Source organism: Cyanistes caeruleus, chromosome 15, assembly GCF_971803275.1.
Source record: "Cyanistes caeruleus chromosome 15, bCyaCae1.hap1.1, whole genome shotgun sequence".
NCBI classification, from domain to species: Eukaryota; Metazoa; Chordata; class Aves; order Passeriformes; family Paridae; genus Cyanistes; species Cyanistes caeruleus.
In genome coordinates this window covers 17,809,451-17,823,698 of record NC_141715.1, presented here as the reverse complement: position 1 = coordinate 17,823,698, position 14,248 = coordinate 17,809,451, and the positions used below count along the sequence as shown (strand labels likewise).

The 14,248-nt window shown below is 50.8% G+C and overlaps 1 protein-coding gene across 1 annotated transcript in view; it reads left to right on the top strand.

Annotated features, from left to right (window-relative positions):
- The window catches only part of FGF18 (fibroblast growth factor 18), a 64,013-nt gene that overhangs the window by 36,811 nt on the left and 12,954 nt on the right, over window positions 1-14,248 (top strand). The window contains exon 4 of the mRNA XM_086851230.1: window positions 10,990-11,096. Within this exon, the coding sequence (XP_086707356.1) occupies window positions 10,990-11,096 (107 nt within the window). The remainder of the gene's footprint in view (window positions 1-10,989; window positions 11,097-14,248) is intronic.

The following is a 14,248-nucleotide window of genomic DNA, read 5'->3' as shown; positions in this document are numbered from 1 at the left end:
GGGAAGAGCTGGGAGCGAGGAGCGGGTTTGTGAGGCGACATGGCCGGGTGCCCCGCCGTGAGAGCGGCGCTGGCGCTGCTGCCCCACACACCACCGGCCCGAGCTTTGTCTGGTGCCAGACACACTTGGCTGTGCCTGTTGTGTGCAGGGCTGGGCCACCCACTGCTGTCATTCACCAGCAGCCTGCTTTTTGTCTCCTTTTCATCGGCCCGCTGGGGGATGAGCGGTAACTCCTGGCGCCGGAGGTGACCTGTGCTGAAGCGCCAGGTTGGGCAGCTGGCGCGGGGAGGTGACAGCATGGCTGGGGCTGGGGGCTGCCCCGAGCTGTTCTGCACCTGTGACACCTCCCTGCCCGCTCCCCTCAGCCACGCTGTGCCCTCGGAGGAGGGCCAGGCCTGCTGAGCTCTTGGAAAGCCACACCACAGGCACACAACACTTCAGTTTGGAAGGGATCCTAAAGGTCAGGGACTTCCCCACCAGGAACTTGCGCTGAAGCTCCTTAGTCTGTGTTAGCTGGTTCCTTTGCTCCTTTGGGGTCCTGGATGGAGAAGTGGCTCCCTTCTGGCACAGGTCAGGCTTTTTGCTGGGCTGTAAAGCCCTTGGAGAAGGTGTTGTTGGCCAGGGGCTGTCTCTTGTCCCACCACTGTGGTGTGTCCTTGGGCTCCTCTGTGCTGGCTGGGAGTGTCTCAGCAGTGCTTGCTGGGCTCAGGTGGTGGCAGCCAGCATGGGGGGACCTGGTCATCTCAGCAGGGTTCAAAGGTGGCTTCATCCTCCCGTGCCAAAAGTGGGGGCAGCCATCCAGGCTTGGCACACAGACGTGGCCAGCAGGTCTGCTTAGGGCTGGGCGATTCCCTGGGCACTCCAAGGCTGAAGGGAGATAAAAGGAGGCAGAAAGTGTCCTGGAGGGGAGGAGGAATATGCTCAGTGGCAGGGGGTGGTGAGTGTGGGAAGGAGGGTTTGGGTTTGTCCTCTGTCTGTCTGTCTGCAGGTCCTTGGGTGAATTCTGTGCTGGCTGCAGAGCTGATCACAGAGCCCTCCAAGCCAAGTGAGCTCTGCCAGTCCCAGTTTGGATGGGTGTGGGCTGTGGAGCAGAGATGTCCCCTGCCCGTGGCACCCAGCACCTCCAGGCACCTTTTGCCATGTGGGCTCTTGGGGCCACCCCTTCAGGGTGGGGAGAGGAGGGCAGGATGGTCCATCCCAGTGAGGACAGAAAGAGTGTAGAGAATTTTGGATGGAAGTGTGGGGCTCAGTCTGAGCTTTAAAGGTGGCCTGGGTCTTTAGATAAACTGATATAAAGAACAAATAACATAATATAATACAGATTTTCTGCTGTCAATGCTGCTTCTTTAAACTCAGAATGTTCCCTACCCCCAAAAAGCTATTGGAGATATTACTTCTTTTCTTTGCTGCTCTTCATAATGCCACAGATGAGGACTGGCTTAGTTCTGTACTTGGTTTATTTTTTGTATTAAGATTTAATATGGGATCTGCTTTTCTTAATCCAAACACTTATGGTTTGAATGCAGAATTATATTTGAGATTTTTAAAGTACCTTTATTAAAACGTAAAACTAATTTTACAGTTCTGACAGGTCTTATTTAAATACCCAATGCCAGATGCCTTTTGTCCCAAATGACTTCAGGGAAGGAAAAAAAAAAAGACTTTTAAAACTTCTCATGCAATTAAAATGCAGTAAAAGGGAAGTATATAGTCTTACAGATGCTGAGGACTAGGGGTAACAGTTTAAGAGAAGTCCCGTGATGAATGCTTCCAAAAATAAATATGTGAAAGCAAAGGTGCTGAAGGGAGAGTTAATGTGATACCTGAGTTTGGGTGGTTGTTGTGTTATTTCTGTTGCTTCTGCCCTGAGAGCAGTTGTAAGAACTGTGCTGTGTCTGTAGGGAGAAACCTCTCCAAAAGGGCTGGTGCAGAGGATTTTCTCCAAGGCACTTTTCAGGGTGCAGCTGGATCCAGATGTCCCCAGGGGCTGTAGATCAGTCCTCCCCCACGTCTTTTAACCCTTACCCCAAAATAGTCACACTCTATTATATCCTCTGACCCAAGAGTGATGATTTTCTGTACTTCATTGAATAACAAGTTATCTTTCATCTGGCAAAAGGGAGCTTCAGCAGCACAAGCACTAAGAAGTCAGGTATCTTTGACACTCTGTGTTGTGACCATGTCTAAGAGCAAATCCTGCTTAAAACATTAAAATAGAGAGGAATTCTCCCCATGTGCCAGAACACTTTCTTTTGGTAGGTTGTGCTGCTGCCTCTGCTCCTTTGGGTTCCAGAGCCACGAGAATCCCACTGAAAACACCAGAGCATCCTGCAACTTTATTTTCAGCATATTTTTCACTTGCTGGAAGAAGGGAATGTTACAATGAGTCCCTTTGAGAAAATGCACAAACACACTGATATTCTGATCCATTAAATTAATTATCCTTACTTCAGTTTTTACTGGTGCAGAATAAGAGCCCTGCTTGGTAGAACTTAACATCTTTGTGTATCAGGCACGTCTGACAATCTTAATTCAACCAACCCTGCAGCTGCTTGACACATTCCTCCCAGTTAGCCCTGTTTTGGAGCACTCACAACCACAGCAGAGGAGCCTGGACATGCTGACTTCTGGAGTGCATGGAACCATCTCTGCGTTGCAATGTGTGAGGGATTTATGTGTTTGGGACTCCTTGGAAAGGGGAGATGGTGGTGCTGACATCACTCCTACTTCCTCCCTTGGGATGAGCAGCCAGCCAGCAGCTCCCTGAGGGAGGTGGGCAGTGCTGCAGGGTCCCTGTGCCCTGCCCTGAGCTCCTGGGCACAAGTAGAGCAGCTCTGCAGAGGCACAAGAGCACACAGGGTTCCCAGCTGGCCATTCTCTCCTGAATTATTCGTGTGTACATCAGTGTTTTTATTGGGTCCAGCTGAGACTGGGAACAAGAGAGTCAAAATAACTTCATTGGGGTTTGTTCTTGCAGTAATTCTAACCCTCTGTGAGGACGGGAAAGGTTCATACTCTTTCCAGACCCAGGAGATTCCAGTGCTTTGGATGTGTTTCAGCGAGGAGCTTGGGGCCAGCTTCTGAGGTCGTTGTCTGTTGGGCTTGACTGTGTCAATAGGAGTTTATTCAAATGAGAATGATCAAAGACATCAGGCTTTGGCCCTTTAGTTTTCATTTTAGGTGCTTTTTCAAGCATAACAGATCTTCTGAACTTTTTTGAGGCTCATCCTTCAGTAATTCCAGACTCAGAGCTTGTCAAGCAGTTTTCCTGCCTCTGTAGAAATGCTGTCCACTTGAGCTGTGCTTGGAGGCAGCAGGACACCCTGGTGAGATAGAGGAATTTCTGTGCTAACATTCTGAACGTTTCTCTTTCCAGGCTTATTTCTTAGTCATGGCAAGTGTGCAGGTGGCAAAGTTCAGGGCACAATTTGTTCACAGCCATCCCCTCCAGGCGTTTCTGAAGCACAGAACCTGACCTCCTCCACTTCTACTGAACCTGCTCTAGATAAGCTTATTCACCAGCCCTGCAGCAACTGCCAAAATATTTTTAGTGTCTCTTATGGTGAATTATGTATAAAACATCTGCAAGAGGTCAAGTCTGATTTCCCACTGCTCAATCCTGTTTTCTTAGATGTACCAAAGGGTGCAAATGGCTTTACGTTAGAATGACAATATTTTACATGAATTTTTCACACTGCTAAGGGATGACCAGCTTCTGGGTAGTGCCAGCTTGGGCCAGAAATATGGAACTTGGAGGGTGTTTTCTCTGTGTGTTTCTTCGTTTGGTTTGTTTTCCACAGAATTACAGATTCAGGGATTTACTAAAGTTTTATTTAAGTTGGATAAAAATCTCTTAGACCTTGGTATTTATTCTGGTCTGATTCTGGTCTTGTATCCACTGAACTCTCAAACAATTGTCATTGAGTAGGCTAATAAAGGACCTCAAATTAGCACATTTTCATTTAAGCTTCTCCCAAGATGTGGTGACTGGAGTGAGTTTGTAGGAACTATGTTTGGAAGCTTTGTCATCCTATAGAATCACAGAATCATTAGGTTGGAAGAAACCTTCAAGATCAAGTCCAACCCAGCCTTAACACCTTGATAGAGCCTGGGTGGTTTGGGGAAGAGGCCTTTCATGTTTTAGAACTTTCTTTTTGCCTTGATAGTGCCATTCTAGCATAAACAACACATCTTTACAGGGTAGGGAGGCAGAATCTGCTTGAGGTGGTCCCTGCGACGCTTGGGGAACACCAGCTCAGCATTGTCCCCTGGGTGTGTTTTGTTAGCCACTGCTGAAGGGGAAGGGAAATTTTGGGTAGGGAAATTTTTTGGGTGGGCATCCCTACAGTTAAGAACTCTGTAATGGTCCAGGTCAGGCTGGCCAGGGCTTAGAGCAATGTGGTCTAGTGGAAGGTGTCCCTGCCCAGGGGGGTGGGACTGGCAGATCTTGAAAATCTCTTCCAACCCAACCATTCTGTGATTTCATGGTTCTAGGGATGGTGTGTCAGGCTTGACTAGGGAGTGATATTAAGTAGTGTGAGAGTGATATTAAGTAGTGTGAGAGTGATATTGAATGATGTGAGAGGGATATTAAATAGTGGAGGCTGACATTAAATAGCAGGGAGGGATATTAAAGAGCATGCAGTGATACTTTCTGTCCTGGCCACGGCGGGCTGGGCACGCTGTGGGTGAACCGCAGCACGGCGTGTCCAGCCTGCACAGCTGCCCACCCGGGCTGGCACCGACACTCCTGCACGTCTTGGTGCTGCGTGCTGCAGACAAGGCCAGGAGCACCAAGGGACAGCTCAGAATGCTGGATCAGGGACAGGAGCCTCCCTGGGGCCAGGCGGTGCTTTGGGAGCTCCCCGAGCATCGCCCGGAGCCCGCAGCTCCTGTCAGCTGCCCCGGAGCGGGGAGCCCGGAGCGGGGAGCCCGGAGCGGGGAGCCCGGAGGGGAGAGCTCGGAGGGGAGAGCCCGGAGGGGAGAGCCCGGAGCGGGGAGCCCGGAGCGGGGAGCCCGGAGCGGGGAGCCCGGAGCGGGGAGCCCGGAGGGGAGAGCTCGGAGCGGGGAGCCCGGAGCGGGGAGCCCGGAGGGGAGAGCCCGGAGCGGGGAGCTCGGAGGGGAGAGCCCGGAGGGGAGAGCCCGGAGCGGGGAGCCCGGAGCGGGGAGCCCGGAGGGGAGAGCCCGGAGCGGGGAGCCCGGAGGGGAGAGCCCGGAGGGGAGAGCCCGGAGGGGAGAGCCCGGAGGGGAGAGCTCGGAGGGGAGAGCCCGGAGCGGGGAGCCCGGAGCGGGGAGCCCGGAGCGGGGAGCCCGGAGGGACCGTGGGCTCGGTGCCGGGATCTCGCAGTTCTCCATCCCCTGGGGCAGGTGGGCAGCGAGCCCAAAGCCTGTCCCAGGCTGTGCTCCCACCCTGCGGGCGCTGCCACGGACGGGACCCCGAAGCCGTGTAGGGGCTTTATCAGCACTCGAGGGACTTCCGATGTGTGCCAAGTCCTTTGTGTGCGAGTATTTACAGGATCAGGTTGCTGTAGTGGAAGTGCCTTTGAGGGCTTTGCTGCATTATAGATTTTTCTTCTGATGTCTCCCATGCAAATATTTAACCTGTCTGGTTCCTGAGAGCTAGCGAGGCTGTTCTGCGGGTGGCAGGTTGAGTCTGCAGCCTGTCCTTTGTTCAGAGCCCTTGATCCTGCTTCCCTTCCCACCCTGTGATGGGGACTTGGCACTTGGTGTATGTGCTGATGCCCCGAGAACTTTACACCCCAAAAAGTCTTTGTCCCCAGGTACGACAGGTAGAGTGGTGGCTGAGTGAAAGCTACAGCACTTAAATCCTTATTTAGAGTAAGAGCATCTTTCAAACCTTGGCTCAGGATTGGGAGCTGCTCCCTGAGCAGCCTCTGTGCTGACACCCAGCACTTCCCTGGTTCGTGCAATGCGGTGGCTTCAATCAGAAAATATCTGGTGCCTGGGCCTTGGAGCTGCTCTTAGTCTTCCTCTCCAGGAACATCCCATTTAATAATTTGACGTGCATATGCTGGGCTCAGGACAGACAGGATGAGCTCAGGGCAGTGGGGTCAGAGCTCTGCCCTCCTGAGCACAAGCCTCACTGATTGGGGTGGTTGCTCCTAATTTGAACCTGAATATTTGAGAAGGGAGTTGGGTTCTGTGGATTATAACCATTAAATACCATTCAGTTTGTGGGACTATGCAAGTGTGCAGACAAAACTTAGGGATGCAGCCTCGACTCCCTCACTGGGCCACAGCCAGCAGGCTTCATTAGATCCTCCAGACTTTACCTAATTTTGGTGTTATTCCCTCATCATTACATCATGGCTGTGGAGACAGGGTCATGCTCTCTGCTGTTGTGGTTGTGGAAGGGATTCACGTGGTTTTGGTAGGGGTAGGCAGGGTTTGAACAGGTTTCAAGTATTTAAGTGCTGCTGTCCGTGCTGGGAGTCTTGGGAGAAGATTCAGTCCCAGCAGAGAGTGAATTTTACTCTCCCATCAGACGCGATCTGTGCTCTGCCAACGATGGGAATGTCCTGGTTCACAGCAGCAGGGTGACAAACTGGGAGAGCTGCCCTCCATGCCAGGGGCTGTGCTCTCAGCCTCAGTGTGCCACTGAATCCTCTTCATTCCCTGGAAATGGTTACAACTCTGGCAGTGCTTCCCTGACTGTTTCAGAAAAACAAGTGCAACCTAAGCAGCAAAATCTTGGTCCCCTCTGAGATCCCCGTCCCCAGGAAATCTGTTGTATCTGGCTGACTGCAAGGTGCCTGTGGACAGTGTAAGCAGCTGTGTTCCTTCTCCCTGTGGCTCCCTTTGCAGGGGTTTCACCTGCAAAAAAACCCAAACCAGTGGATAGACTTGAAGTATCCAGTCCTTCTGCACCCTTCTTGTGTTTTCCCCTTTATCTCTTTATCTGGACCTGAGGATTTTGTGATTGGAATTTGAAAACCTTACACTTCTCAGGTACCCTCTTTCTCCTCTCTTTCCCTGTGCCTTTCTGGCTCCTGTCCTCCCACTCCCAGGAAATAGCTGAAAGATAATTTGGCATATTTTCTGCCACCTTCACATATCTCCCTGACTTCATGTTTTCTTAGCTGGTAGATAGCTTTTCAACACATATATATATATATGTAATCCTTTTCACCCAGACTTGTGAGGAATTCCAGTCTCTTCCAGTGGGAGTTTTCAGGAAGGTTTAGGTTAAATGGGCCAATAAGGCAAAACATGTAGCAGGAGATCTCACCTTCTAAAGACATCGTTTCTCTTTTGCTTTTTTTTTTTATTCCCCAGGAAAATATATCAGAATATCTAGCTCTCAAAGAATTCAAACAATAACGCCTGATCTGAAGATTGAAGCACAGGGCCTTTGAAAATAAAGATTGTAATCTCTGTGTGGTGTGTCCAGGGACAGATGGGGCTGGAAGTCAGGTGTGCTGAGCAGCAGAGTGCTGTGGGGATGCTGCTCGGGCATGGTGGCACACCATGAGCTCTCCTGCACATTCTCTTGGATTTTCCCTGGCTCTTCCATTGTGCTGTGGCATATTTATCACAGGGCAGCATTCCAAGAACAGTTCAAATTAATGTAAAATGTGTTGGTGATGGCTGAGCTTTTCTCCTGCTGTGTGTGAGTGGAGTGGGAGACACGAGCAGCCCCTTGTGCTGGGTCAGCCTCCACCCCCCAGGAACTCTGGTTGCATCCTTCGGGGCTGGGATTCATCCCAGAGGATTTTAGATGTGCTGTTTAAGGTGCCTGAGAGAACTTAGGGAACTTTGTGCTTATTGCACAAAGAAGTTGCAGGGGTGCTGCAGTCTGGACGCCTGCTGGGCCATAACCCTGCACCGGTCTCCTGGGAAGCAAAGGGGGGCCAGGGCTCCCTAGAAATAAGACAATGCTTCCAACATCTTAAGACTCAGATTTTGCACAAGTGGGAACCTCTGTGAGGCCCTGGTGTGCCCTAGGGCAGCTCAGGTCACAGCAGGGATCAGACATCCTCTGCTGCACCTCCTGCTCCGCTCCCTGGTGCAGGAAAGTCCCTGGGGGTTTGGGCTGTCCCTCGGGGCCCTGGCGTGGATGCTGCTGTGTTTGCCAGCACAAATGTCCCACTGGATGCTTGCTTATCCTCTGCTGCTTGGGCTGTGCACTGGCACTTGCCTGGGAGGGATCTCAGCGCTGCTGTAACCTCTGCAGCCTGCAGGAAAGGTGACTTCCATCTAGTTCTAAATTATGACATTATTTTATTAGATCTTTAAACTTTAGTTAAATTTTTTATTCTAAAAGGGGGAGAAAGGTATCGTATTTTAATTAGTAGCGGTGCCAAAGGAGTCCTAGATTAATTATTTGAAATCACTCCATCCAGATGGTTTTCATTTTCACAGCAGGGAACCGGCATCTTTTTAAGGTGATATTTTTCAAATTAAAATCAGCTTGGATATTACTCATACTGGCTGCAGAGCGAGGGGGTGGGGAACACGAGCCAGTGTGCCCCGTGTTTGTCCATCAGAGCACAGGACCTGTATCAGAGGGGTGGGAGCTGCTGGGACCACAGCTCTCGTGGTGAAAGTTTTGTGGTGTCAGCTCCTCCTTTGGCTGGCCAGAGCCTGTATGTGATGTTCATAGCCTGTGATGTTCAGAGTCGCTCTCAGCAGCTTTTCCCTCTCAGGCTGGAGCAGGCAGGGAGTGCCTCACAGCTCAAGGGAGCTGTCCTGTTCTCACCCGGCCCCTGTGCTGGGTGCCCATGCCCAGCTGCTTTGGCCACTGGACATCTGTGGGCAGCTCCTTGGTGCTCTGGGTGTTGGCCATGGCTCCTGGAGCAGGCTTTGCTGGCTCTGCTCGTGTGCTGGCTGCTGCTCTCCCTCTCTGAGGCTGAGCTCCATCCTCTGCTCCTGAGAGGAGAAGCCCTTTCAGAGTCATCTCTTTAAAGGCAGATGGTGTCACCTTTGCTGTTCCCTTGTGTGTCAGGGCTGCACTGCACCTGAGCAGCTCCCTGAGCTTCCTGGAGCCGTGGGTCAGGCTCCAGCCATGCTGCTCAGCCTGCCCTGGAGGAGCTGTCCTTGCCTTGTGCCATCACCCCCTCCTGGCTGGCCCACCTTGATATCCTCACTTTGAGGGGTTATTTCTGGCTGGAGCCCTTCCTCACAGAAATGGGCACAGGTTTGACACTGCCCTGGCAGGTGAGGGGACCAAGTGGGCAGCACCCAGTTGTTGCTTCAGGCTGCTCCCATCATAGGTATCTAAACCCATGAGGTATTTCTGGAAAACTTCCATAAATATCCCTATCTCTGCATGATTGCAAGTAATATCCTGCTGTAATACAGGCATTATCCCACTTGCTGTCAGAAAGAAGTTATAATTTAAATATCCCCAGTGATAACAGGTTTAACAAATATATCTAAATAAATGTAAGCAGCTAGTAACTGGAAACCCCTGAACTTACAGATGTGATTGAGCTGTGAGGGGAAAATTGTTTAGGGCCCTTGTGAGTTAAAGGTTTGTGATATTTGCACTGCTGCAGAAGCCAAAAGCTGACTTTACAAGTGGGAAAAATATTAATGTGTTTAAATGAAACAAACTCCTATTTCTATCCCCATGGTAAATCCTTACAATGAACATATTTGCTCTTAGAGGGCTTTAAAGTTTGAAATATGAATGCCAAAAAGAATGTGACTTTTTTCAGCGCAGATCAAACATTCTCCAGAGTTTGGCAATAGCTGTATTTCTACGGTGGGGCTCAGAACTCACAGGCATGAGTATTTCCAGAGCAGGAGCGTGGAGCTGCACTTGCTGACACTCACACATTCTTGCATTGTGTTTCAACCATGTCTCCTCTCTCCTCCTCCATGTCAGAGATGGATCTGCACCAAAATGTCCAGTCTGCCTGTTCCTGCCTCTCCGGGGAAATTCCTGGAATCCGAATCTTGAGCATGACTGGAATTTGTGTTTAGCTAGAGATGGAGTAAAAGGCTGCATTTGGATCTGTCTGGGTTTTGAGATGATGATGATGATGGCATGCCGCTCGTCTGGGTGACAGCTTGAGCTGGGCCCCTTGGGCAGGTACAGCTGTGCTAGAGCAGGGCTTTGTGGAGCAGCAGCAATCTGTTCTCCCCCCTGGCTCCTGCTGCAAACCAGCTCTGGCATCAATACCCTGCAAAACAGAGATTGGCCACATTTCTCCCAGCTAGAGCCTGAGACCTGGACCTGGACTGCCAGAAAGAAACCTGTGACCTCCTGGGAGCACAACCAGGCACACAGGACATGTGCAGGGTGGGTATGCATCAAACAGAGCAGGCAGTGCCAAATTTCTCCCTGTGAGCTGTTGTGGCGACCTTTGGGAGATCCCTGCCAGGTTTTGCACTGGAGTGTGTGGCTGAAGATCTTCTGTTCAGTGTTTGAGGGCTGCTGGCTGTGGGGAAAGGGTTTTCTTTCTCATCATGCTAATCTTTCATCTTCATGAGAATGAAATCCACGTTCTTACCCTCCAAGAAGCCTCCTGCAGTGTGAAGGAGAGTGCTGGCACTGGAATGGGCTGCCCAGAGCATTGGTGGCATCACCACCCCCAGAGGTGTTTAAAAGCCACATGGATGTCACGTAGGGTGCCACATCTGGTGGCCACAACAGTGCTGGGGGAACAGTCAGACTTGATGATCCCAGAGGTTTTCTCCAACATAAGCAATTCCTGGTTCTCTGAACAGTGAGCTAGCATTGCTGGTGAGGTGGTGGGGCAGGTGTGACAGAGCCCACAGGTGTGTTGGTTATCCGTGTATCCATGTTTCCATGTAAAGCAGCTCTAAACCCAGGCTATCTGTGTGGGGATGAGTGGAGAGCTGTCAGTCCTGCACCTGCACCGAGCCACGAGCTGCCTGGTCCTGGGGCTGGCCCTGCAGGGCGTGCTGTGGTGCAGAGGAACAGTGCCCTGGTGAGCTCTGCACCCTGCAGCTTCCTGGGACCACACTGGTAAATGCTTTCTTTTCTTCTTCCTTTCCAAGCCCAGCTTCTAGTGGAAACAGACACTTTTGGCAGTCAAGTCCGGATCAAAGGGAAGGAGACAGATTTCTACCTTTGCATGAACAGGAAAGGCAAGCTAGTGGGGAAGGTAAGTGTTTCCTATTAATTCATTTGTAACCTGAGTGTTACCTTGAGCAGCCTCCTCCAGGCTGTAATGATGTGTTTGAGCCTCATCTGTCAGCCTCAAATGAGAAGCAGGACGGGGGATGTGGGGTTTGCAGGGCAGCTCTTGCTGTCCCAGGTGCTCTCCTGAGGCTCCATTGAGCCCCCCAGCCTGTGAAACGAGCCCTGCAGCCCCACAGGGCTCTCCAGGGCTGCTGCAGGTGTGCACGGGCTCGTGCCTCATGTGGGATGTCACCTCAGCATCCCAGGGCCAGGGCCACCTCCACAGCACCTTCCCCACCCGATCTTCCTTTGGGGGGACATCCAAATACAAATTTTCCCCAGAACTTCTTTTGGGAGAAATTCAGAGTGGAAGGGCAAGCAGAGCACTGTGCTGGAGCAGAAAGCTCCTTCCTGCCAGCCAGGAGCCAGGGATTGGTGTGGCACAGCCAGGGCTGGAATCAGAACTTTGGGGGATGCCCCCACAATGGAAGCATGTAGCAAATTACAGCGTGTTCAGTCCTTCAGCCCAGCTTGTGTGCTGAAGTAGTATTTTTTGTGTATTAGCTGTTTTTGTAACTCACACAGTCCTTCTTTATTGTTGGAAAAGCTGGAGGCTTGCTAACCAGGCAGAGGCTTGTGCAAAGCTGAACTGCCACCAAAAAATAAATGTGAAATAGAATATTCCAGCTTTCAAACCTCTGCTGCCCTCACTTAGCACTGCCAGGAGTTCAAACCTAGTATCTCTGTGGCTGTGAAAAAGGCAAGCTGAGTTTTGTTTTGAGTCAAGGCAGTGAAAGCCATGCTCCCAAACAGAAACCAAATGCCTCTGATGAAAAATGATTTACTATTGTGGTGGCAGGAGTGACACCTGTGGGACACTGCCCTTCCAGGAGGATCCCTCCCTCTTCCACCTGTGCTTCCTTGGGGAGCAGATGCTCTGTGGAGGCTAAGCCCAGGTTATTTGCTGCCAGCCAGGGCCCTTTGCCTGACCTGCTTTGGTCGAGGCAGGAGGCATCCAGGGCACTGCTTAAAGTCAGGTAGAAATGGAAATCAGCACTCTGGGAGGGCTGGGGCAAAGCATCCAATTCTGTCTGCTTCCTGCACTTGTGTTACCACCCTGCCTGAGACCCCATTGGTCTCATTGGAAATTACTGGAATTATTGGAATTATTATTGGAACCCATTGGAAATTATTTCAACTGGATTTAAACCATGCTGGATGCTTTTGAAGGTTGCATTGGACACAAACTTGCCTTAGATATTTCTGTGCCTTAATTTTCTGTCCTTTAAATGCAGTCATAGCATTTTCCCCTGAAGTGTTACAAGGATAATGCTGTTCATGTTTAGGAGGTGCTGATACCAGCCGTGGAGATCTTAGAAGCACTCAGGTGGGGTAAACTGAACACAAAATCTTACCTTTTTTTCAGCAGACCTTGTCCCAGGTGGGTCAGCGGTAGCACAGGGCAGCCCACGGCCTTTCCTGTTCCTCACAGAGTGTTCAGGAGCATCCTGGCCAAGTCACATCAGTTTTTCCAAACATTCTGTGTATTTGTATGGAGTGTGCGTTTAAGGCTCATCCCTTGATTTGGCCTGCTGGGTGCTGAGGCAGGACAGTTCTTTAGCTTGTCACCTTTCAGGCAGCACAAACCCTTTTCCCCCACCACCACCATGTGCTTTTTGTGGTGTTAAGCTGGCAAATGTTTTGTGACAAAGAATAAATATGTCTGTTCTTGTAAATACTGCTGCCCTCCCAGCCCAGCCTGTGACAAGTTCCCAAAGCAGCCGACCTGGGCCAGAGGGAACGCGGCACTGGGCAGGAAAATGTTCCAGATGTGTCGCCCACATTAACAGCTCCCCATGAGCAACAAAAGAAAACAATAGCATGTCTTCTAGATACCAAAGAGTGTGGTTTTAATTAATGTCATGGCTTCAGCTCTCTTTGTGGCAAGAGTTTGAGGGAATGCCTTTTAGCCTGCATGCTCCAAACAGCCAGTAAACCCCAAGGAAAACATGAGATGAAAGTTACGCCTGGGCTTATACAAATATTTAAGTTCAGTCTGGGGGTGGAGGGGAATGAAGCCCACGAAGTGATTGCTCCATGGCTGTCCAGCTATGTTCATTTGGCAGGAGAGGAGCCATGGGACCAACCTCTGGAGCCTTTCCCCTGCTGCTTTCCTATTGCCTTACACTCATGATCCCCAAGCACACCAGCACGTGCCACCTGGCTTTGTTCTGCTCCTCACTCGGCAGTTTTGGATCCCCCGCAGCTGAAAACCTGCTTTGAATTTAGCCCCTTTTGAGTCCCATAATCACCTACGAAGAGTGCCACGGTCAGGAGCAGGTTGTTGTTGTTCTCAACTGGAACCAGTGATGAACACAAGAGCTCCAGAGGTGGACAGCGCTTTTCCCCACCTTGGAGCCGGCTGTGTTGCAGGGAAGCAGCTTAACCCCTGGGGCAAGAGGAGCAGCCTTTGTGTCTTTATTTCTGGCAACTGCACCTCCACCAATGTTTCCCAGCAGAACCCTCTGACAGAGCCTGCTCAGGAGCCCCAAACCTGGTGGGTTTTGCCTGTCTCAGGTGTTGCTGGGTGCGTTCACAGCCAGCAGGGACCAAAGGAGCTGTTTTGTGCAGGCTCCTGGCTCTCACAACAGCAGCTGCTGAGGTCACTGACATTCCGTGGTGCTCTGGAAAATGAGACAGGGGATGTGTTGTACAGCAGTGACTTTTCTGTTACAGGTGAGCAGCACCTGGGGAAAACAAACTCAAGTGTGTTTTTTGTGAATTCTTGGTGTTGTTTTGAAGAAGGCCCAAGAAACATTTAATTTTATTTCTTTTTACTTCTGCCCATATCTTTCTTTGCCTATGGGTTTTTGCTGCTACGTAAAAATTGTAGGTCCCAAGTTTTCTGATCTTCCCGAGGTTTTCTGTGGACCACTGAAATTTATTATAAAATCAGAGAATGTTTTGGGTTGGAATGGACCTTAAAGCTCATCCCATTCCATTCCTGCCATGGCAGGGACACCTTCCACTGTCCCAGGCTGCTCCAAACCCCAACGTCCAACCTGACCTTGGACACTTCAGGGATCCAGGGGCAGCCAGAGGTGCTCTGAGCAATCTCTGCCAGTGCCCTCAAAG